The sequence below is a fragment of the Stigmatopora nigra genome, chromosome 10, assembly GCF_051989575.1.
Source record: "Stigmatopora nigra isolate UIUO_SnigA chromosome 10, RoL_Snig_1.1, whole genome shotgun sequence".
In the NCBI taxonomy this organism is placed as follows: Eukaryota; Metazoa; Chordata; class Actinopteri; order Syngnathiformes; family Syngnathidae; genus Stigmatopora; species Stigmatopora nigra.
Window position 1 is genome coordinate 5,518,209 of NC_135517.1, and position 22,544 is coordinate 5,540,752.

At 39.2% G+C, this 22,544-nt stretch overlaps 1 protein-coding gene across 3 annotated transcripts in view; it reads right to left on the reverse strand.

Moving 5' to 3' along the window:
* LOC144202555 (low-density lipoprotein receptor-related protein 1-like) overlaps positions 1-22,544 on the reverse strand; it is a 72,780-nt gene that overhangs the window by 32,686 nt on the left and 17,550 nt on the right. For all 3 annotated transcript variants that reach the window (XM_077725370.1, XM_077725372.1, XM_077725371.1), the window contains 23 exons: positions 21,486-21,623; positions 19,863-19,982; positions 18,930-19,058; positions 18,580-18,843; positions 14,303-14,465; positions 13,607-13,829; positions 11,798-11,987; positions 11,595-11,738; positions 10,691-10,927; positions 10,422-10,602; positions 8,113-8,335; positions 7,494-7,683; positions 7,281-7,406; positions 6,749-6,889; positions 6,350-6,475; positions 6,153-6,269; positions 5,111-5,191; positions 4,025-4,192; positions 3,017-3,199; positions 2,750-2,947; positions 2,043-2,288; positions 1,168-1,365; positions 17-221 (listed from right to left, as the gene is read on the reverse strand). In XM_077725370.1, the coding sequence (XP_077581496.1) occupies positions 17-221; positions 1,168-1,365; positions 2,043-2,288; positions 2,750-2,947; positions 3,017-3,199; positions 4,025-4,192; positions 5,111-5,191; positions 6,153-6,269; positions 6,350-6,475; positions 6,749-6,889; positions 7,281-7,406; positions 7,494-7,683; positions 8,113-8,335; positions 10,422-10,602; positions 10,691-10,927; positions 11,595-11,738; positions 11,798-11,987; positions 13,607-13,829; positions 14,303-14,465; positions 18,580-18,843; positions 18,930-19,058; positions 19,863-19,982; positions 21,486-21,623 (3,991 nt within the window). The remainder of the gene's footprint in view (positions 1-16; positions 222-1,167; positions 1,366-2,042; positions 2,289-2,749; positions 2,948-3,016; positions 3,200-4,024; positions 4,193-5,110; positions 5,192-6,152; positions 6,270-6,349; positions 6,476-6,748; positions 6,890-7,280; positions 7,407-7,493; positions 7,684-8,112; positions 8,336-10,421; positions 10,603-10,690; positions 10,928-11,594; positions 11,739-11,797; positions 11,988-13,606; positions 13,830-14,302; positions 14,466-18,579; positions 18,844-18,929; positions 19,059-19,862; positions 19,983-21,485; positions 21,624-22,544) is intronic.

Genomic DNA, 22,544 nt, shown 5'->3' on the forward strand with positions numbered 1-22,544 from the left:
ACAGTGCATGTGTTACCCGTCACGGGGATCCAAGGCTATAGCTCGAGGATGCTCCACCTCTCCTGCCAACAGTGTAGTCCTCATGGTGCCGTCAAGTTTGGCTACCTCTATTTGGTCCAGGTTGCTTTCCACCCAGTAAATGTTTCCTGCTATCCAGTCCACTGCCAGACCCTCAGGGGTGGCTAGACCGTACTGGATTACCACGTCAAAACTAGTTAACGCTAGAAAAAAATAAGAAAACAACAATTATCTACAAACTGGTTTGAATAATAACGTCAAAGCTCATTTATGTTAAGTTCGCTTACATGCATTGTATGTTTTTTTTTGGTTTAAAGGCTTCTTTAATTAGGAGACATTACTCAAGCACTTGGTCCATCATAATGGTGCTCTTGTAAGAACAAATACAATCTAATATAAAATGAGTGAATATTTGCCAATTGAACTTGTTTTTAAACAATTTGCATAACATTTTAGCATTCATAGTTCTTGACGTTAAGATCGGCCCAAAGCAGTGATTTGCGTTGCTTCAGGCTTTCCAAATTATGTAAATGAAATCAACCGAGATTTATTCAGAGCCAACATTGCATTGCATTAACTCACTTAAGCAGTCTTTGAATGTTTTCGGGGGAAGCAAAATCAGTCATTCAAATAACTAGATTGCATGTTTGGTGAACTGCAATGTCTGTGAAAGCAGTTATTCAAAAAAAAAGGGATTTGATCTAAAAACATTGCCTCATACAGTTGTATAAGTTTGCATGCTGTCTCTAATGTGCAAGCTTCATCACCCTTATGAACATATCAGCATGATCAATAACCCTAACCTTATAAAGACAGAATAAAAAGTACTTTAAAAAGTGGGAAAAAACAGCCGAATAACAAGGCTCAGGGCCAGGTTATCAAGATGCCATAACGCTCCACATAGTGAGTCATTTTTATCAGTACTGGCAATGGTATTGTTTTCACAACAGCTAATTTGAAAAAACAACAAGACGGATAGTTACCACCACAAAATAAGATCTTCCTAGAAACCAAAGTTCCAGTCAAACAAAACCTGATTATGTTTGTGAATAAAAAAAATGAATGTCCAAACCTTGAATATCAAGCTGCGTTCCAAATTGGTCACTTGAAGGCAATAAATTTAACAGGTAAAATCGAGAGAAATCTCACCTCCATTCTCAGACAGCTTCCCACGGTAGATCTTATCCTCCACAACGTCAGTCCAATATAGGGCACTCTGGCTAAGATGGAAGTCAAGTGCGATGGTATTCCTCAGGCCAGGGACCAGCACACTGAACTCTCCCTTATTGAGATCAATTCGACGTATCTCATGGCGATTTGAGAAAATGATAAACGGTTTAAAAGGATCTGTGAAAATGGAGGATAAAAATCAGAGGGCACAATTTTAAAGGACACAGTCAACCAGATGGCAAAGTGTTCAAGCCTCAGTGGGCCACTTCTCAGTGTGACTTATTTAAGCAGTTCACACCTACATACGGCTGGTCTATTGATTGAAAAGCACTCAAATCCCATTTGGTTGCAGCCTAGCAAAAAAATAAAAATACACACACTATTTGTGTCTAGCAGACAGCTAGACAAGCCACAGGAGGAATGAAAGGCCTGGCATGGAACCGAAAGGATCATTCATCATGAGATTTGTGCTTTTGGAAGCGTATCACTGAACACTTAGATTTAAAGCTGATTCAAAGTGAGCATGTTCCTCACTCATCTTCACTACTTAATAGCACTTAGGGCTCGTCTTTTACCACAGGCTAAAGCACTTTTGTGTTATATTAACAGCTACTGTCCAGTTTCACGTTATCCTAGACTTTCTACAGCATGGCGAGTAAAGCATTTAGTACATCCGCTTTAACCGTTTAAAGATTGTATGTTCAAATCCAGGATGTGGCCTTCCACTGTGGTGTTTGAATGTTATCTTTGTGCATGTGAGTTTTCTCTTATCCCCTTCTATGTAGGGTTTGGCAATCAGGTGTTTAAACGGCAAAGTAGTGTTTAACATTCCAAGAAACATTCTTGTGTTTTACCCGTGCTCTTGCAGTTTTCCATATCAGGCTCCAGTTCCCATCCCTCGTAGCATGAACATTTCACACTGAACTTGTCCTGTTCGCAGCGTTGACTGCACTTGAGGTGTTTGGCACAGAAGCTTTGGATCTGGCAAGTCTTGTTGTCTGAACCCAGCTCCATTCCCAATGGGCAAGAGCAAATCACCCCTTCACCAGGGGCAACAGTACAATTATGGCTACAGTGTCCATTGTCTAATGAACACAGGTCTGTAAAGGAGTAAATGAGACATAAGTGCATGACAACTAGCAGCACAGCTGTATGTATTCAAAAGACATCTTTTGAAGCTCACCACACGACTTCAGAAAGGAAGCCGTGATTGGCTTCGAGTTTAATAGGACAAACAACAAAGGATTAAGAAATTTGTTTCAGCTACATAAACAGTGGTGCAGAGCATTTAAAATTGCTTTGCTTGCGTAATGCTTCTTGCTGTCTTTTTAGAATGCTTCAAGGTTGTTATTTAAAAGCTTATTGAAAATTTAATAAGAGACCATTTTGGCCAATGTATAGATCTCAATTACTGCTGTTAGAACATGGACATGAACCTATAGAAACTGACAGCTACAAATCTATTTTTTTCTCAGTGGGAAGCACTGTGTGTACAGAAAATGCACCACTTGTTGTTTTCATCTCACACTAAAAACAAACTTTGACTTCTGTCATTGCTTACCACAGAGCTTTTCATCGGAGCCATCTGGGCAATGTTCTGTGCCATCGCAAAGTTTTTCTGCAGGCAGGCAGATGGAGGAGTCATTGGCACACACGTGATGAGACAGTTTACACACCAGCGCATCGCAGTTTTCTTCATCCGAGTTATCCTCACAGTCACTGTCACCATCGCACATCCAGGCTTTGCTAATGCATCGTGCTGTAAACAGATGACAATGGAGCCACTCATTTCTATCAATTAATCTGGGGACAATGCTAATTTCCTTACCCGAGTCCCTGCAGCCAAACTTGACTGCCGGGTCACACATATGCGTGACACCCTCGCAGTTCTTCTCGTCACTTAAGTCCATGCAGTCGGTATCCCCATCACAGCGCCAACGTAAGGGAATGCACAGGCCGTCCATACGACATTGGAACTCATCTGTATGGCAGCCTCCAGGTGGACGAGTGGCTGGAGGGAAAAGGAGTCAAGGAGTCACTCATCTCACGCTTATCTAATTGTGACCAACAGCCTGCAGTTTAGACAATCTGTCTCTTATCCTCCGAGAAGAGGTCCTTGTATAATTATGAAAAATCTTTGGAAAATGCATCATTTTATGCGGCCCAAGAAAGTAAATCGTGACTGCCGACTTTCTTTTTTAGGATCAAATAAAAATAAAAATTATAGATGTATATTATATTTCCAGATTTCCCCCTAGGCCAAAGTCAAGCAAAAAAAAATGGAAGCAGTCACTCCCTATCAAACAGGCATTCACTAGTACACAATAATTACCACTTATATTTTTCAGTATGTTGGTGCCTATGAAATCAGCAATGTGTGACATGTGCACCCAAAATATCCAAGAAAACGACAGCATTATCAGTAGAAGTCTATTGGCATTCACGGCTGGTTGCAGTGATGAATGCTGCAATGAAGTGCAGTCATTGCCAAAGGCTACAATTTTTACTGTATTACCCAAAATAAAATGCCACTCTGCAGGTAGCAAAGACTAAATTTAGAGATTCCTAAAGGCAAATATTTTGTTCAGGGTCAGAATATAGTTTAGCTATTAGTAAAAGTCATTTACATTAGTTTATTATTGTTAAATAATTTAAAATTGAACTACATTAGAAGCTGTACATAAGCATTATTGAGATTTTACAAAACTACTTTTAATAATGACTTAATAATTATACTAGTCTCCAAAATTTAGTAGTAATTCTATAATTTTTCATCTCATGATCCTTATTGGGTCCATCTATACATCTCCAAGGTGTCTGCATCTGAGATACTTACCTTGATTTGTGCAATTTGCATGGGTCTCATCACTGTAATCCCCGCAGTCATTATCTCCATCACAGGTCCAATAATCGGGGATACATCGTCCGCTGTTACACTTGAACTGGGCACTCGAACATGAGTGACTGCATCCCGCTTCATCACTGTTATCCCCACAGTCATTATCTGAAATGGAAATTCACTGTCACAACACTTGCATCAACTTCAAAAGTTATCCAGTGCTTCAAAGGCAAGCACACAAAAGAGAGGGATTTGAATATTTTTAAATCTATGCAATAGTATCCAGAGAGTAAAGATGTAGTATGTTTCCCCCCATAAAACACACACATATCTTCGCGCACAAACCCATAGTAAACAGATGGCATTTAAGAAAAATGAGTGATGAGACTTTTAACAATGACAGAAACTACATAGATAAGAGCATGCACCATGAGGGAATGCACGCAGTGCTGATAGATTGAGCTTGGCAGTAGAGCACGATAAGCAGTTTATACCCCATACAAACCTGTCCATTATTACATTTATCGTGACAGAATCTAACATGATAACAGAGAATTAATTCTGCTTGAGACGCTTCTTTTTATCATTTTACCTGTCATTGTAGAATATCAAATGAGATTTTCTCGATTTTAACTTGACTCGATAATCTATTTGCAATTTGTCCAATCGAATTAAGATCTGAACTTTTTGTGCAGCAGCAGCAGCAATATTGGCCTCAGCATGTGGCCATGTTTAAAAGCCAAGCAGCCTTTTAGTGTTTGTTAGCCTGCCGGGCTATAATACATGAGCTGGGCAAACGTTTTTGGCTGCTGCGGTGCATATTGATCTATGCACTAACCGGCCAGGTTTGGGCAATGTAATTCATCAGAGCCGTCACCACAATCCTTTTCTGAAAGACAGAACCAATCAGAGACACCAGAACGAGCGAATAATATGGACGTAGTAGACCAACTGATGGAAAAGATAACACACAAATCTGCACAGTGACACAAGGAATGAAACTGACATAGAGAGAGAGACAAAGACATACAGAGAGAGCGAGCGAGAAACAGAGCGTGAGTAAAATGTGGGAGAGATACTTACCATTGTCACAGCGCCAATTAATGTTGATGCAGCGTCCGTTGTTACAGGTAAACTGCGTAAGGGGGAAACAGGTGGGGTATGCTGTGCACACACAAATAGATAAGACCTTTTTTGTATGCTGCTCATAACTGATTTGAAAAGCCAGAGATTCAAGCTGTGTAACAACCTATGCTTTTATCTTACCCTGACTGTGTGGATAGAGCTGCGTTTATGCTTTGACAAAAAGAAAAACCAATATGTATACTGAAATAACTAGAAAGTAAGAAAAGCAGTGAATGAATGTTTACTGAAAATGAAAGGACGCACAAAACCTGGTAAAAAAATCACTGAACTGTACTCTAATGCTGTCTGTGACTTTCAATGAGAGGTCGACAAATGCATTTTAGTGCATTACTCTGTTGCACAAAATTCCAGTGGTGGAGAATTCAAAAGGTGACTGCACCAATTTAGTAAGATTTAGATGAAGATTAATGAAGGCCAAAGAAAGTAGGCTGATATTTAGCTCAGCATGTTTGTGTTTTGAGTCATTATCCTGCAGAACCATGATCAACCACAGAGATCAAGCTTTCTAACACGATATGATGTTTTGATATTTTCTTAAGTGACACCATACCAGGTTTTACAAAATGTGCAGTCTAAAAGCTTTTAGTTTTCTCTGTCTGTCTCAATATGTTTTTTTCTAAAAAGCTTTGCATCTTATCAACCCTGATCATTTTCAGTCTCATTATTTCAATTTATTTCTGAAAAACTCCCCCATAGAGAGCAAAAATGTTCTATGTATTCAGACAGGACGTCTGGCAGTGCCCTGTCAAAGTGAGTGTTCACACGACCACTGCAGTTTCACATAAGTAAGTGGATGGTGAACTTTATTTTTCCTTCCATAGATAAAACAATTCTTAACTTTCTATGTCTATGTTACCTGTTATCTTATCTCAAAAACTTTCAAATTTGCATGCTACCCCTATTCCAAATCGGTATCCTACTACATACAGAATAGTCAAATATGTTGGATGGCTTAAGAAAGTCATTAAGGGTGACCCACCACAAGACGCAGGTTCATCAGAACGATCACCACAATCGTCATCTAGGTCGCACGTCCAGGAGATGGGGATGCAACGCCCACTGGCACATGAGTACTGATTGGGTGGGCATGTGCGAGCTGTAGGGCAATAGGTGACTGCGTTAAAAACTGTGCATAAAGACAATGAAAATCTGTTCATGTTACATTTATTTGACTACCTGAACAGGTTGTGTTGGATTCGTCCTCATCATTGCCACAGTCATTGTCACCGTCACACAACCAGCGCAGTGGAATACAACGGTTGTTTTGGCACTTGAATCTATCGGTGGGGCAAGTGTGCTGGTCTGGATGAAAGAGAAGGAGCTGAAGGATGATCTACTGAGGTGTGATATGCGAATGAATTGGAAAGTTGTTAGCCATTTTTGTGATTTTTTTGGTTTGGTTTCAAGAGGTGACACACTAGCAAAAACAAACTTTCAAGTAAGTCAAAACTAACTTGAACCAAGACTGTTGTGGCACTTTACTTTAGGCATAGTGGGAGGGAGTAACAGCCCTCAACACTTGCCTGAGATAGGCCTAAGGTGTGTGCATTTCAGTGTGCGAGCCTGCTAACTCACGGCACAGCTCTGGAGCTTCATCACTGTTGTCCAGACAGTCATTGTCACCATCGCACTTCCACCGCTCCTGGATGCAGCGATTATTCTTACAGGCAAACTCCCCAGGCTGGCACTGGGGAGGAGGAACGTAGGACGGGTTGGCTGTGGATGATAAGATGACAGAAAATAAAAACGTGGAAATACTGAGTGGAGTAAGACACACTGGGCAGCCTTTTGCTGCATGTTCTCCATGGACAAATGAAGAAAAGACACAAGGAAAAGACACTAAATCACCACAACATTAAAAACACCAACTGAACAACACAATAGTTCCATTAAATGGTTAGCAAATTCTTTACAAAGATCATAATAGAATCTGTAGTCTAGAAATGTAAAGCAAGAATCCCATTATGACATTTATCTTATAGTGGATATCATTCACTTCTGTGGCTGTCCTTAATGTTGTGGTTTGTGATGATAAAATGCAGGTGCTCATTTTAATGCAATGCTCGTTTTCTGTTAGATGAATCAAATTCAAAGGTATGATAATTGCCTTTGCAGCTGGTGTTATCGGTGGGGTCAAGTATTTGATCCTCTGCACAAGCACATTGCCTGCCCCCTGGTATGGCCAAGCACAGGCTGGTGCAGCCTCCATTGTGCACACGACACACGTTAGAACCTTGAGATGAAGAATGTAAAGGAGTATAAATACATCAAGTCTCCTTGAGACAAGTGACAATGCATGCATTTATGGACAAAGAGTTACCTTGCTGTTGTTGAGCATCATACATGCGGATTTCAAAAATAGGTGGCCTTTCATTACGCAGCAGGGTGGCAGTACTTGTAGTGGTGTCCAACTTGTAAATGCTGCCACTCCTGTACTCGTTCCAGAATAAAAAGTGCTTATAATGGCAGAGGCCAAAAGCATGGTTCAGCTCCTGGCCTTCATACACCGTCTGACCATGTAAGAAAAGCAGGCAAAGAGGATTAAATGAGACAGTAATGACCTTTCCTCTAACTTCTGCTTGCCCGCAGCTAATGACACTAAAAATGTAAGCAGTTAACATTTTGGGGGGCCTTGACAGTACAACCATTAAAATACCTGAGAATGAAAAGCTTCCCGAATGATTACATTTTAATTTGCACAATACAGAATAAATAAACAAATAAGAGCATCTGAACATAGTTCATATTGTAAAATACTGCTAAAAGTAAAAGCATGTCCCAATATATACAAGTGATAGAATCTAACCCTGTGGCTAATGAGCTGAGCATGCCAAATATATGCCATCATTTCAAGATTCTATGTTCATGAACAGCAAAAGCAGCGTCTATTATTTGGCTTAAGCACTCAATACAATAATGGCGATACTGCTAATACAAACCTTGCGTTCTGAGGTGTTAAGGTAGACCATCTCAATGCGGTCGTAGTAGGCATCCACCCAGTAGAGAATCCCCTGTGGGACGTCCAGGCTTAAACCATTTGGCCACAGCACTGTCTTGCTGGTTAGAAGAACGTTTCTATTGGAGCCGTCCATCCAAGCACGTTCAATTTTTCCTCGTTTGCTCTCCTTGGGATCTTCTTCCCAATCGGTCCAGTACATCCACCTTTATTAAAAAAGATTTTAATGAGTACTAGTGTAGTTTTTTTTGTGTTTACAGAACTTGTGATACAATATCCAATGCATTTAAAGTGCAAATTACTTCATATATATCTGCTGACTTTTTGAGTTGGAATTTATTCATAAATGCCTCAGAAATCAAATGATAAGCAAGATGGTAGCACGTTTTTGAATCTGTGCTTAGCATATCTGCCACACAGTTCTAGCATTCTAAATTTTAATCCCGCCTCAGGCCTTCAAGTGTGGAATTTGCATATTTTTACTAGGCTTACGTGGGTTTACTCGAGGTGCTCTGGTTTCCTTGCCACATTCCAGAAACGTTAAATTGATTTAAATTGAACACTACAATTTCTAATGGATGTCAAAAAAGCCAAGTGGAAATGAGACAGGCTGCAGGACACGTGGGCCTAATGAGAACCGAACTGGATTCGAACCCAGGTCCTCCACCGTGAGGGCGATCTGCTAACCATTCATCCACCAGGCTTATCATTATAAAACTGACCGAAATACAATTATATGATGAAAAATCCCAATTGAAGGGCAAGAGAAAGCTTTTGCTGCACTCCTAAAAGACTAACTGACCAAAAGAAGGATTCCAATAATTTTCTTTATATAACACACACTAATTCCTTCCACCATCAGTCTTAATTTCCCTTAGTCCGACAAATGTCGCTTCTTGCCTGAGCCTGATGGATTTCAGGCATTAGTGCAGGCTAGTGCCATTCCCTTGTGTAATGCCATCAACAATACCCGTGTGTACGTGTGTGTGTGTGTGTGTGTGTGTGTGTGTGTGTGTGTGTGTGTGTGTGTGTGTGTGTGTGTGTGTGTGTGTGTGTGCACGCACGTGCTCGAGTGTGCAGTCAGGTGTGTGTCCATCTGTGTAGGTGGGCGTGCATGCCATGTGTCTGTGAAGCTTATTTTTCAAGCGAAAGCTCATGAAGTCTTGGTAATAAGACAGGCTATACACAGTAGGATTAAGCTGACCACAAAACTATAAAATGTCTTATTTCTAACTAATAAAATGTTCAACTCAATTGGGAAAAACATCTTTTTAGTTGGGACATAAAAATAAACAACTCCAATGCACACCTTTCTACCTGTTTTTCTTTTTTTTTTCTTTTTTGTTGTTGTTATTAGCCAATTTGAAGAAGATGCTTGTCTATAATTGATTATATTGAGAGCGCACTATTAAAAATTTGTAAAAAGAAATTAAAGGTTATAAGGTGGGAGTCATTGTGACAAAAGTAGGCCATTGCAGGAATGAATGTCTATCAAGCGGATCAAATCAACATTATTAGCCTTGGGGGATGTCTGGAAGTGGTCTTGCAATTATTATTAGGGGAAACACCAGATGATGGAAGATGATTATACGAGAACAGAATAAATGAGATAATGGCCCATCATTATTCCTCAAAGTACTTTTGTGATTACAAATAAGGACAAAGAAACATTAGAAAATGAGCAGCATTGACTAAAGACCTAACAGTAGTTCCCCACCAAGGTTTTAAATGGAGTATAGAGTAACAGTTTCTAAAACTACAGTCAGGTCTTAAATAAATGAAGCAGACTTTGGGCTATTTTTTAGCAGCGGATTAGCGTGTTTGCACGCACATATGCATTCATGAGCTGCTAAACAGTTCACTCAGTATGAGATCTAAAATATTTGAGTAGTATGATGGTCGCTTAATCCCCTTGGGGCTAAATGTTTAAAAAAATACAATTGGATTTTCACCAGAAAACAATTTCTGAAAATAATTCATAGAAAAGAAAGTATTGCATGCATCAAGGAAGGAGGAATTTCAGTCATGGTGACAACCATCTGCCTTCTAGAAGGATGATGGCACTGCAGTGCTTGTAAATCACAAAATAAAATAAAAAATAAATAAAAGAAACAACACTACCTTCCTCTATACTATATTTCAAGGATGTATTTTAAATGGAAGTGTCACCCAAGTGTCGTGTATGCATATTTTGTTATGGAATTGCAAAAAAACAAAAACTATAGAGTACAAGTGTTATTTAACCTTGAATTGTATGTAATTATATTAACAATATTCTTATGTCTCACTTACCCATGCAGAGGATCAACCACGATTGCACGAGGGTGAGTCATTTTGTCTTCAATCAAAGTCTTGCGAGTTTGGGCGGCTTTCTCCAGCCGAGCTACACTGATAGTTTTTTTGGGCCCGTCATCTGTCCAGTACAAGTTGTCTGCCATCCAGTCAACAGCAATGCCCTCAACAGTATGTATCCCTGAGGAAAATCCATAATCAAATCTTCTGTGCTTGTAAAAGGACATTTTTTTCAATTTTTTTTCTAATTCAGAGCCGTTATAACCCACCTTCTTTCAGAATGGTATCCCTCTCAGTTCCATCAATTTTTTGGCGCCCGATGATATAGCTAGTGGCATCGGCGAAGTAAATGAACTCGCTTTCAGCGTGAAAATCCAGAGCTCTAGGTTTCATCAGATTCTCAATAGGAATCATGTATTCATCAGGAACCCTGGCATTCAAGTCCATGCCCCTGATAACTCCTGGGCGACCCTTACCATAAACAAGGAAGAGCTCATGTTCGGGCTCTAAAGCAAAGCAAGAAAGTGGGAAAATTGTAGTTGTTACAACAAATATGCAATTTAGGAGTGAATTCTTGGGTGTTTATCATGATTACAAATGAATAACAAGTAGTCACTCATGGAAGATTGTATATAATATTTGAGAGCCTCTTCAACAGTAAATCATTAATCAAAACTGAAGAAGTAAATAGATCAATTTTCATCATCTGAATTTTAAAACTCCTCATAATCAGCTTGTGTTTTGACAGATTTTGCTACCAAAGATTTTTCTGTTAGACGCATATATCAATTTTTGCTATGGTGCCAATGGAATGGTTCCAATGCACCGATTAAAATGACTCCCAGTCATTATTGCATTAATATATCACTAATATTCACCTCAATATCCTTTAAAATGTATGGTGTATCGATGATTTGTATTGCAATATAATTACTGAAAGTTTATTTTATTTTATTTTTTTAATCCAGGGACTTGACCTAGGCTAGGTCACACACATAAGCAAGTTCTTATTTTTACTCTTACTGTGTGGTCTAATTTAACTTTTATACCCCTAGCAGGACTCAAAAAATAACCCTCATCTTAAAGTCAGGTTAAAAAACAACAACTAATAGTCACAATATCTCATATTAGAGGTAATTATTTTTCGTTCACTTATCATTTACAGCCACTTACTTTTGCAAGACTTTCCATCGCTTCCTAGGCTAAATCCAGACCGACAACGACATGTTCGTGTCTTATGTCCGTTTCCCAGAAGACAGATGTCCGAGCAGCCTCCCGCTTTTCCAAACTGGTCCACTTCACATGCATGGCTTCGGACTAGAAAGAAATAGAAATCATGAAATTGTTCATCATACGTGACAAAAGAGGGTGTGTACCAGGTGGTTGGCGTCTTTGATGATAGACATGCAGCGCGCCTCCCTTGTCCACACGCGTCACCACTTGGTAGTCTGGGCTGTTGAATCGATTGATCCGTATCACACTGGTCTTGGGTTGCATGTTAGCATTGTCGGAGTTGGTGGCATAAAGGTAGTTTTCAAACACAGTCAGCCCGTAAAGATGCTCGATCTTGAATGAGAAAAAGAAAGAAAATCGATTTTCACTTTTATCAATTGGGCTCTGTCACGAACAAGAGGTAGATTGCATTTAAATTCCAATGAAAGGAACTATTTCTAATTGTTTTCATGCCAGGGTGTATAGTATTTTTGCTGTCATATGCAGAAAGCATGTTTGAATATTTCCGTGGCCTTTTTTAAGTGGAGCACAATATTAATAATGTTTGTCTGAAATATCGGTCCTAATTTGATTTATTTGGAAAGTGTTCGGTTTGTTGCGTTCAATAAAATGTCCTGTATGTGTACAGTGTGTCCACAACAAGACACCTCAAATAGATGCTATAAAACAGTTTGACAGACAAGTAAATCTGTCTTGCTTTAAATACCAGCATAAGACCACACAGAAATTCCCATTATTCGTTATACATACATTGATAGTCCACCATACATATAGAATCCTTTGCGGGTAAAAGAAAATGTGACAGTGGTGCTGTTGCTATGGTAACGTGCTGAACTCAACCGTGTGATGCAAAAAACGGGAGGATTAGAAACTTGAATTGCCTTTAAGTTGAGTGCTACATGCTTTTATAACAGAAATAGCGACTACCTCATCATCAAAAAAGAGGAATGTGATGTCAGGAGAAGAACTCTGAGCTCACCTGGTCAATAAATGATGCAGCCACACACAAGCACACGTACACACAACTGGATTTGGGAGCTTAGTGAAAGGGACAGAGAATTATTTCTCTGTCTTATCACAGGCTGAAAGACAGGGTGCTGCTATGGTGACACAGTGACTGCAAATCCATTATTTTAAAGACTACATTTTTGCTACCCCAAATCATCCAAATATTATCCTCTATAGTGTAGACAGAGAAACCTGGACTAGCTTTTATCTACAAAGCCAGACTATATCATGATAGGTACACCTTCAAGTTTGATCCAAAAATGCATTAATTATGCAATCCAAATGTTAAATATTTAATGCAATTTTAATATCCTAATAGTATTTTCCAATAACTTCTATTTTTGAGTATCAAAATGTGTCAATCATTTAATTAAAATTAATATATTGTTTAATAATAATGCAATGAGCATAAATCCCTTTCAATATTTTTCTCCAAGCAAATGAGACTGACAAAATATTACTAGTTATTCAATAGAAATGTCTATGTATTTATCTGTTTGTTTATATTTATTCATGATACTCTTTTTTAATTATTTCAGATTGCTGGGCATAGTGAACCAAATGATATATCTAATAAAAGCACTTTGATTTATTCCTATTGCTAACCTACATTCTTGAAAGAGTTTAAAGATAATGTTACTATTTTTTAACATAAGGTTGACTCAATGACAGACAATGGAAGGGTCCCACACACAGAGCGACACATAACGTGTGCCCTCAAGCTTATTGGCTATAAATGAAAGCCATTACTTCCAACAGCTCTCAGTAAACGTCATGGTAACGACTCTCTGAGGCAACCTGCATGGAACATTAACCATCTTGATATTAGGCCCGATTAATCAGCTGCTCTGGAGAAAAAGTGAATGCCCTCCATCTTTTCTATGCCCATCCTTTACTGAGCAGATAGCAGACATGCCAACGTGATTAGTGGTAGATGCCCTTACCAGCAATCCTTGAATGATGGTGTGCCGCTTCTTTCCGTCATAGTCTACCACTTCAATGTAATCCAGATAGGCATCTGCCCAATAAACCAGCCTGTTGACCAAGTCCAGCGTGATGCCATGGGGGAAAACAATTTTACTGTCCACAAGTTTGGTTCGGTTCTGGCCGTCCATGTCACATCGTTCCACCTTTGGAATCTGACCGTAGTCTGTGAAGAAGACTTTTCTGAGGAGAGACACAGAGGGTACCTTATTGAGGGTGGCTTGGCAGTCAGGTTGGCATATTAATACAGTGGAAATTTGAAACTGGCGGTGAGTTTCTGTACCCTATGAAACCTGACTCATAACATAGTATCATTCATTCATTCATTCATTCATTTTTTGAGCTACTTATTCTCACATGGTTTGCAGGGGGTGTTTGAGCCTATCCAAGCTGGCTTTGGGCCAGAGGCATGGAACACCCTGAATTAATTAATGTTCATTACGACTTCTCCTCATAACGATCAACTTCAAAAATTACATTTTAAAGGACTACTTAGAGCCTGCACATCATGTATTCTGATGTAATGGAACCTTTTTTTTACCCTTATCCTTGCATTGTTTTTCCTTAGCAACATGTGACATTGACTTTAGTGCCTTTAATGCTCATAGGAGCAATAAAAGTTGCTTTTTGCATAAAGAAAAAGCCATCACACAGACCCCATGGTGGGGTCCAGGGCGATGCCTTTGGGGTTGTAGAGCTCCTGGTCCAGAAGGGTGACACATGTCTGTCCATCCTTGTCACACACGAAGATCCTGTCGTCTACGTCATCCACAAAGTAGAAATTTCCGGTGAGCCAGTCGATGGCCATCTGTTCCACATCTGCACAGAAAGGAGAATAAGGGGAATACAAGGACAGTGGGAGGGCTTTGCAAAGAAACTTATTTTTAGCATTAGTTGAATTTCTTCTAGACCTGTAAAGAACCTCAACATGAGATGTTGTTGTAAATACTTCTAGCAAGTAAGAGGTCATGATCACATGTTGAAGTAAAGGAAATGAGCCATCAAATTACTAAGTGGCTAAGCAATAAATGCAAGTGGTCCATGTTTTCAGGTTTAGATAACTTGCTGGAGCAAAGGTCAGAAAGCCAAGCTCATGTTTCTAAAAATAATGAAGAATCTATTTTAAATTAGAGGAAAATACATACTGTGCATTTGGTAGATGTTAAGAGGAGTAACAAAATACAAGTGATAGGTCCCATGGGAAGATTTCAGTTAAAGATCAAACTATTTTTCCTCATATGTGAAAAGCCTTTGGTAAAAACTGAAAAACTAGACTAATGATGCAAAAGTGGAATTGCAAGACTGTATCTACTGCACACATTAAAGCGTTTTGAACATTCAGCCCGCCGTTAGGATGAATACACGGACACAGTGACATCCACCATAAGCTTTAGAAAATATGTCCTGTCAAAGACGCGATGGTTTACTGCCAAATTTCGACCATTTCGCTAAGCCAAGGACAATGCTCATTAAAGTGAAGATTCAGCTCAACCTAATTACAAAAGAAATAAAAAATACAGAGAGAAGCTATGCAAAGTATCATTACAATTTCAGTTGCTATAAAACTGCATCATTCAATCTGCAATTAATCACTAGTTACGACAGATCAACCAAAGTACAAATAACCTTAAAACAAATGCCAAAATTCTCTCCAAATTCAAGCCAATCAGATGTTGTTGTCATTGTCGCTTGCAATCGTATTCCTATTACCATTTAGTGATATCATTGAATGCTTTCCTGGAACAGCTCTACAGGCCGAGAGAAAAAAAAGTGTTTTTAACATACTTGACTAATAAAGACGATTCTCTTTCTGACAGTTGCGCGACCACATTTCAATAGCACGTTAGATGGTGTGTGACTGACATACTAGAGAAAGCAAAATGGAGAGCAGAGCTTCAAAATCCACAGGACATCTATTTTTACAGCTGCAATGAGCTCGGCTCGTCCCAGAACTGTCCTCAAACAAACACAAACAGCACCATGGGGCTGCAGTGGTGCAGCAGGGGTCCCGTATTGGGTTGTTTTCCAGCATGAGTTGGGCCACCATGATGATGCATGCAGACCAAAGTCTCCACTTTTTTTACCCAATACCGAAAAGATTTGCAAAGAAGGAAATGACTAAGCAGATTCTTTGTCTAAATAAAACCTTCATAATCGGTCTCTAGTTGCAGAGAGGGAGGTGTCAGTGCTGAGAATGTTTTGGTATGAGTAAAAGAGAAAAGTGGCGGCCCATTGGACGAGAGATTAGCCCGTTGGCCACACAATTCAGGAGTTCATGTTTCGATCTCAGTTGAGTCCTCACTGTGTGGAGTCTGCATGTTCTCCCTAGGCTTGCGTGAGTTTTCTCTGGATAGTTCAGTTTCCTCCCATATCCCCAAAACATGCATGGTAGGCTGGTTGATCCCTCTAAATTTCCCATAGATATGAGTATGAGCTGGGATTGTAGACGCCAATTCGCGGTTTGTCCCGCCTGGTGCATGCGGTTGGCTGGGATGAGCTCCAAGCACTCCCCACAACCCTTGTGAGGATAAGCCGTTCAGAATATGAATGAATGAAGTAAAGAGAAACATTTCCAGTGAAAATGGTGGAGGAAAGAAGCAGAAAGGAACAACATGTGAGGGAAAAATAAGAGGAAAAGCTGGGAGGGAAAGAGAGATCTGATTTCCACTAGGGAAACTTGGCCATTTTGCAGCATTTCTGAGGTTTATGGGAGTCAGCGGCCGTAATCCCAGAGGTGCTCTTAATTTTTAACACACAGTGCTCTGTTTAAACACTTCCAGCTGCCCTACGACACATTGATTCACTGATTAAGCCATGTATAAACAAAGGTATGTGAGAAGGAGATTGCCAAAGGTTCTAAAAGGAGAAACTTTACTCATTTGAGCCATTCCCTTTCCTTCTCAACACCTCATTCCTTCCTCTCTGATCTCGATACATCATGTACACTTCATGAGTGTTGTTGATATCCCACAATACCGACTCATAACAACTTGATTAAACAGAATACAATCATCTGGCTTGTCACCTATTGCCAGTATATGCAACAAATGTGCATGTACATTAAAAAAGTCAAATAAACTGCAATACAACTGGTGAATTTTGGAAACGATACCAACAAAGATTGTGCTGAAAAAAAGTAAAATGTACTTAATTTGCTGTTTTTCTATATAAATCCAAATGTAACATTTCTCTCTGCCATGAAACGTAAATTGCAGTGACATGACTAACCATACAACATTGTACATCCCTCTCCAATAAACAACATACAGACTGCTATGTACAAAACAGACCAATGAACACCAACAGTTGTAGAAACAGCCACTTGCAGCAATGTGGTCAGTCAAACATGCATGGAGCAATCCGCAATCATATTGAATTTGTGTTTGTTTTCAAAGTCTGCACTCAACAGAAGAATAGCCAAGTTTAGACTGTGATTCTCACCACATTTTTTTAGCTTGTCCCACTATATGGCACTCCCCTTAAGCATCTGGGCAACACATCACAAACTCAAGCAAAGGCAGAGTGGAAAAAAACACTACCATTCACCCATTGACACTGCTGATGTTTGCACACATGATGGTAATGAAGGTAGAGATTTTAAAAGGTACACTACAAATGTATAATTTTTCATGGTGATGGTGTGCGTATGAGTGTGTATGGGAGCTTCTCTCTCATTTTCTGACCCGATTATCCTCACAATGGTCGCGGGAGTTTCTGGAGCCAGCTGACTTTAGGCATGAGGCAGGGGGACAGACAATCGCAGGGCACGAAAAGACAGACAACCATTCATATTCATCATACTCATGCAAAGAATTTTAAAATGTATCAACTGCCTTGACTTTTAGCAGCACATGACCTCATAAGATTTTAAGCGGTGCATGTGTGCTGATCTGTACACGGTACAGGCTGTGCAGGGAGAGGAGAGCTAGTCTATTGAGGCTTAGCGACAGCTCTGGGATCAGTCCTCGTGTGTGCAGTGTCTGCTGAACCCATATCAGCTTGACTACAAGGATGCTCAGCAAAGGAGCTCTTGAGTCATATGAATTATCTCTGCCTTTAGTTTCAAAATTATTGTATGTTTTCCTAGTGTACAATGAAATGAGAGTGATTACAAAGTTTTACAGGAGATAATAGAGAGAGAAATAGGGAGAGAGCAGGAAAGAGTGAATGAGTTAAAATGACAGAGAGAGACAGAAAGAGAATGGTGAAGTCACATCTGGATAAGTCATCTGTGGCGTACCGAGGTCATGAGTCATTCCAACCAAATGTGCATCATTTCCTGTATGTTCACTCCTGCCTTTAGTTTCTCTAGCTTCCTTCACATGAGGAAAGTGAACAAAAACCTCCAACTCTGGCCCGATCAGAAGGTCAAGAGGCACCCACACTAAACACTGTCTGCTCAACAACTAAGGGATGCTCCTCCATAAACTGCTTTAATTAAAATATATTTGAGAAGAATACAATGCGAAGATTTTAATCATATTTTAATCAAGAATATTCTTGATGATAACGTGTTAATATGTGCAAGGAGGACCTTCTAAATTAACTACTTGATTCAGGTTGTTGATAACCCACTTGTATAGTTCACAGAATGGGGGGCTGGGCATTCGTTGACTTGTTCATGTCTGATATTAAAATCCCAGCAGTAGCACAAGTGGCACATGGCGGGCAGACTAAGTACGTACAACTAAATCAGACTTAAACTTCTGATCTAATTAATCACACAGGCCGATTTCCGATTCCTATTGGTTTAGTTTGAGGTTTGATCCACTAGGTACACTTTACATGACAGTCCAGTTTGTCTTGTCTCCTCTGATTAAAGATTAACTTTCTATTTTATGCCCAGATCCCACTAATTGAAAGAGCAACTGTCTTGTAAAAGCAAGTTAATTGTGACTAAAGAGTCTAGTCACAATGATTGGGATGTACTCACGATGTAGACTAAGAGAGATGTTGATGACTCTCTCCTCAGTGAAGCCTTTGAGATTGGGAATCTTGGCACACTTGAGATGTGTGGACGATGGGGATTCTCCCACATGGATCCAACAGACTGTTTCCTGAGCATACAAGAAGTCCATGGCAGTGGTTTGTTTGGTGCTAGTGGAGAGCAAGCTGTGGACTGTGGTGCCGCTCAGAGAGGTGGCTTGAATGTTCTGGGAGTTGGCGATCAACAGCACTGGCAGACGGTCTACTGGGACTGGGCAAAGTCAACATAAACACGGGGGACATGAACAGAATATTCATAGCGTCCAGGCCAAGATGCTGCTCTCAGCGACTTTTTACCATTCTTGGCCTTGCAGGAGCGGTTGTCCGGCTGTGACAAGTAGCCCTCCACACAGGAGCATGAATAGGATCCTTCAGTGTTAGTACATGACTGACTGCACGTCCCATACACATTGCACTCATCAAAATCTGAGGAAAACAAATTCAACTTATTATAGATTCATATTTCCACAGATTGACTGCTTGGCTGTGGCGACCCCTAAAGAAATGAGCCAAAAGTTAGTCTTCAGAACTGCTTATCCTCACGATGATCGCCCCTTCAGCCAGTTAATGAGTGTTAAATAAAATTTACACAGGACATATACGTGCATACATGATTTTAGAAAAGAATTGACAGAATTGGAAGAGATTATTATCCTTATTTAATGACTGCAAATCTGATTTAGCAAACAACATTTTTGTTATTGATGTTAACTTATTTTATTATGTTTGTTGGATTTTCAAAAGAATTTTAGAGACAAAATTGGTATACACAACACTTAATTACGCAAGAAAAACAGGATGCTAAGAATGCTCCACCTATTCTCAATGGAGATGAGGTCAGTGGATGATGATAGCCACGATATGCGCTTAGTTTATAATTATAAATTTAATTTCAATTGTATTTTTGGACTGTCAGTTATTCCACTGTCATGTTAATGATTTATTCCATATTACATTACAGTAAATGATTAATTAGCACCTCCTCATGGATCAAAATGTGCCTTTTTAATTGGGTTTTCTTTAAATGATTTGCAGAAAATAGTCCAATGATGGTTTCTTTCCCACCATTATTAAATTTGAGACTTTCAATTAAAACAGCCTCAAATAAATTTCATTCAATTAATTGATACTAATTATGATACAAGTCTGGGAAATACTTATGAACAACAAATCAGAAAATAGTGCCATTCGGCTTGAAAAAAATGTGCATGAAAATATATTATTACCCACCTTTACAGGTTTTTCTATCGGAGCTGATCTCAAAGCCACTTTTACAGTAACACGCAGGTCCTGCTGGTGTCACTGCACAGGTATCCTGACAGCCCATGAGTGAGCAGTTGGATATAAACTCTGTGGACGAATAAAAAAGGGGCAGGAGAGAAATTAATATGACACATCAACAATATTGGTGCAAGTGATATAATGCACTATTGCAGGGTATGAAATTATAGTTTGGAATCAAAAGTAATTAGTGTATTAGAGGTGGTGGTACAGAGAGGATTTCTGCATCAATTTGAGCAGAAATCCAGTGAATGTAATGTGACTCAGGTTTAATTCATTCTGATGCCAGTACACACATTCAAAGGAATATTTACCAGTCAGTGTGTGTGCAGCAGTACATAGTGGTTGTGAGTGAGGTGGGGGTGGGGGGGAATAAACTACCAAATGTGGCCATAGATTTGCATGTGGCAGTGCAGCCGATGCACAAAAATCGTTACGAGTTAATTTATTAAATCAGTACCACTTCACAGGCTTGCCTGAAGTGCATTCAAAAAGCTTGAACAAATTTTGGATCCTCGTGAGGATAAGCGTAAAAAAACACACGGAAAAAAGGCAGTCTATTAATCTAACAGGCTATTGTAAATGACTTAGTTTGCCATAAAGATTTGCATTGGAAAAACAGCGGGCAAAACAAATGTGACTCTATACTGTAATTATGTATTTATTTTAGTATTAACACCATACTAACTCTATTGTTATGGTGTTCCTTTTGGCTGTTTTGTGGGGAAATGTAACTGATATGATGTCAATGGAAAATAGATCTAGTGGTGAGTAACATTTCTCAAATGAAATACGGCCAATAAAAAAAAGAAAGAAAAACAAGCTGCACGCAATTCCTTGTGCAAGATTCAGAGGCTTGCTGGCGCAGCCGCAGTTAAAATTAAAGACATGTCTGGAATTTTTCAAAACAAGTCTCAACACTCAACAAATCAGATGTGTTTCGTAAAGCAAGATAGAAAAAACAATGTAAACAACCACCACATCTGAAAATGTTTGCTTTGGAAAAAATGCACAAATTCTCAAAGTTGTACAAGACAGGATCACTTGCCACTCATTTCACTAACTACATCACAGCTATTGCGCCCGCGAATGCATTACTTCGACATAGTCAAGCCAAAATATAGTTATTGTATCTGATATTTTTTCATTTTAAATTGTCATGCTGGAGTTAGGGTTTCCTATCATCTCTCATTGGAGTGGCTCTATGAATGGGCAAGGTTATCGCACTGCAGAAGCAAACCAATTTGGCAAAGGAGCCGTCGCCTTAAAGAATAATTAGTAAGTCAAGACATGTGTGAGGATAGCCGGTGAAGAAAATGAATGGAAAAAAAGTTTCACGGTGATCTCCTTATTCTTCATGGAGTTATTTCTCAACTTTTTCTCAGTTTGCCTAACACTCTTTCACGTTATAGGTTTATTACTAGGTTTTGGCACAGCAGGGCCATAGCTGAATTGGGAATTTAAAGATAAGCACACAGCTTACCGCTGGTATTAATAAATACAACAGTCATTTGATGAAAGACAAAGTGTCATCACAGTGAAGATATATGTGAAAGGTGAAAGAGTTGTTACCTCGGCAGTGCGGTCCCTCGTCCCAGCCATCGGTACAGTCTGGAGCCCCGTTGCACAGTTTGCTCATGTGGATGCACAGCTCTGTCCCACCACACTGGTACTCATTAGGTGGGCACTTTAATACCGCACTGTGAGGACCTGAGGAGACAAACAACTAAGGTGAACTTACAAGAAATATACTTGGAGCAGGGGTCAACAGGCCATCTCACTTAGTCTTCATGAAAAAACAAGCTTATGCACTAATAAGAGCGCAACATGGATGGAACACTCACGATTTTTATGAATAATGTAGATCTGATCATTTAAAATGACGTACAGCTATATAGAGAACGTTGGATATATTTTTACTACTCTTTTTATAGTTGATAATCTTGAGGAATCCATACCATGATTGTCTTCACATGTATTAATATACAGTATAAAACAAACGTGCACATTTTAAAATTGTTTGGCAAAATGGTAGTCCTAAGCATCAATCAGTAGTCAAAGTTAAAAAATTAATAATATCTCAATGTATTGTAGATAAAAATAAAAGGGATCAAGTTCGTGACCAAAATGTTGTGCTACATAAGTGCCATTGATAGTGATAGAAGTCCATTTCTTCTTTAGAACGTTGGTAGAGCTCAACAGCACTTTACTTTAAGACAGAAGTTCTGCCGAGACTCTAATTTTATCCTGGGTATAAGGGTTTCCCACAGCCTTAATGGAAAAGTAATGAGATTCTACAACATTCTGGGCAGTCAAGCTCAATTCATATTTTATAAGGCAATCATGTGACTGAAATAATAATGAGATGAGAAGTGTTTTGCTTTGCCAACCGTAAAGGCGTTATTTGAAAGTTGGTACAGTATGTTGCAGGTGAAAATGTGTAAGATGTTGTGCTGTTTTGTGTATCTGTTGATATGCACAAAATACAAGTACAACATTTTTTATCACTCCCTCCCATAAATATTGTTTATAATAAAAATGACATGTAAGATCTATTCAAGAAATGCAACATTAATCCATTTCTTCTGTGTTTCTTTTTCCCCAAGTTGTTTTAATGTTTGTTTTGCAATA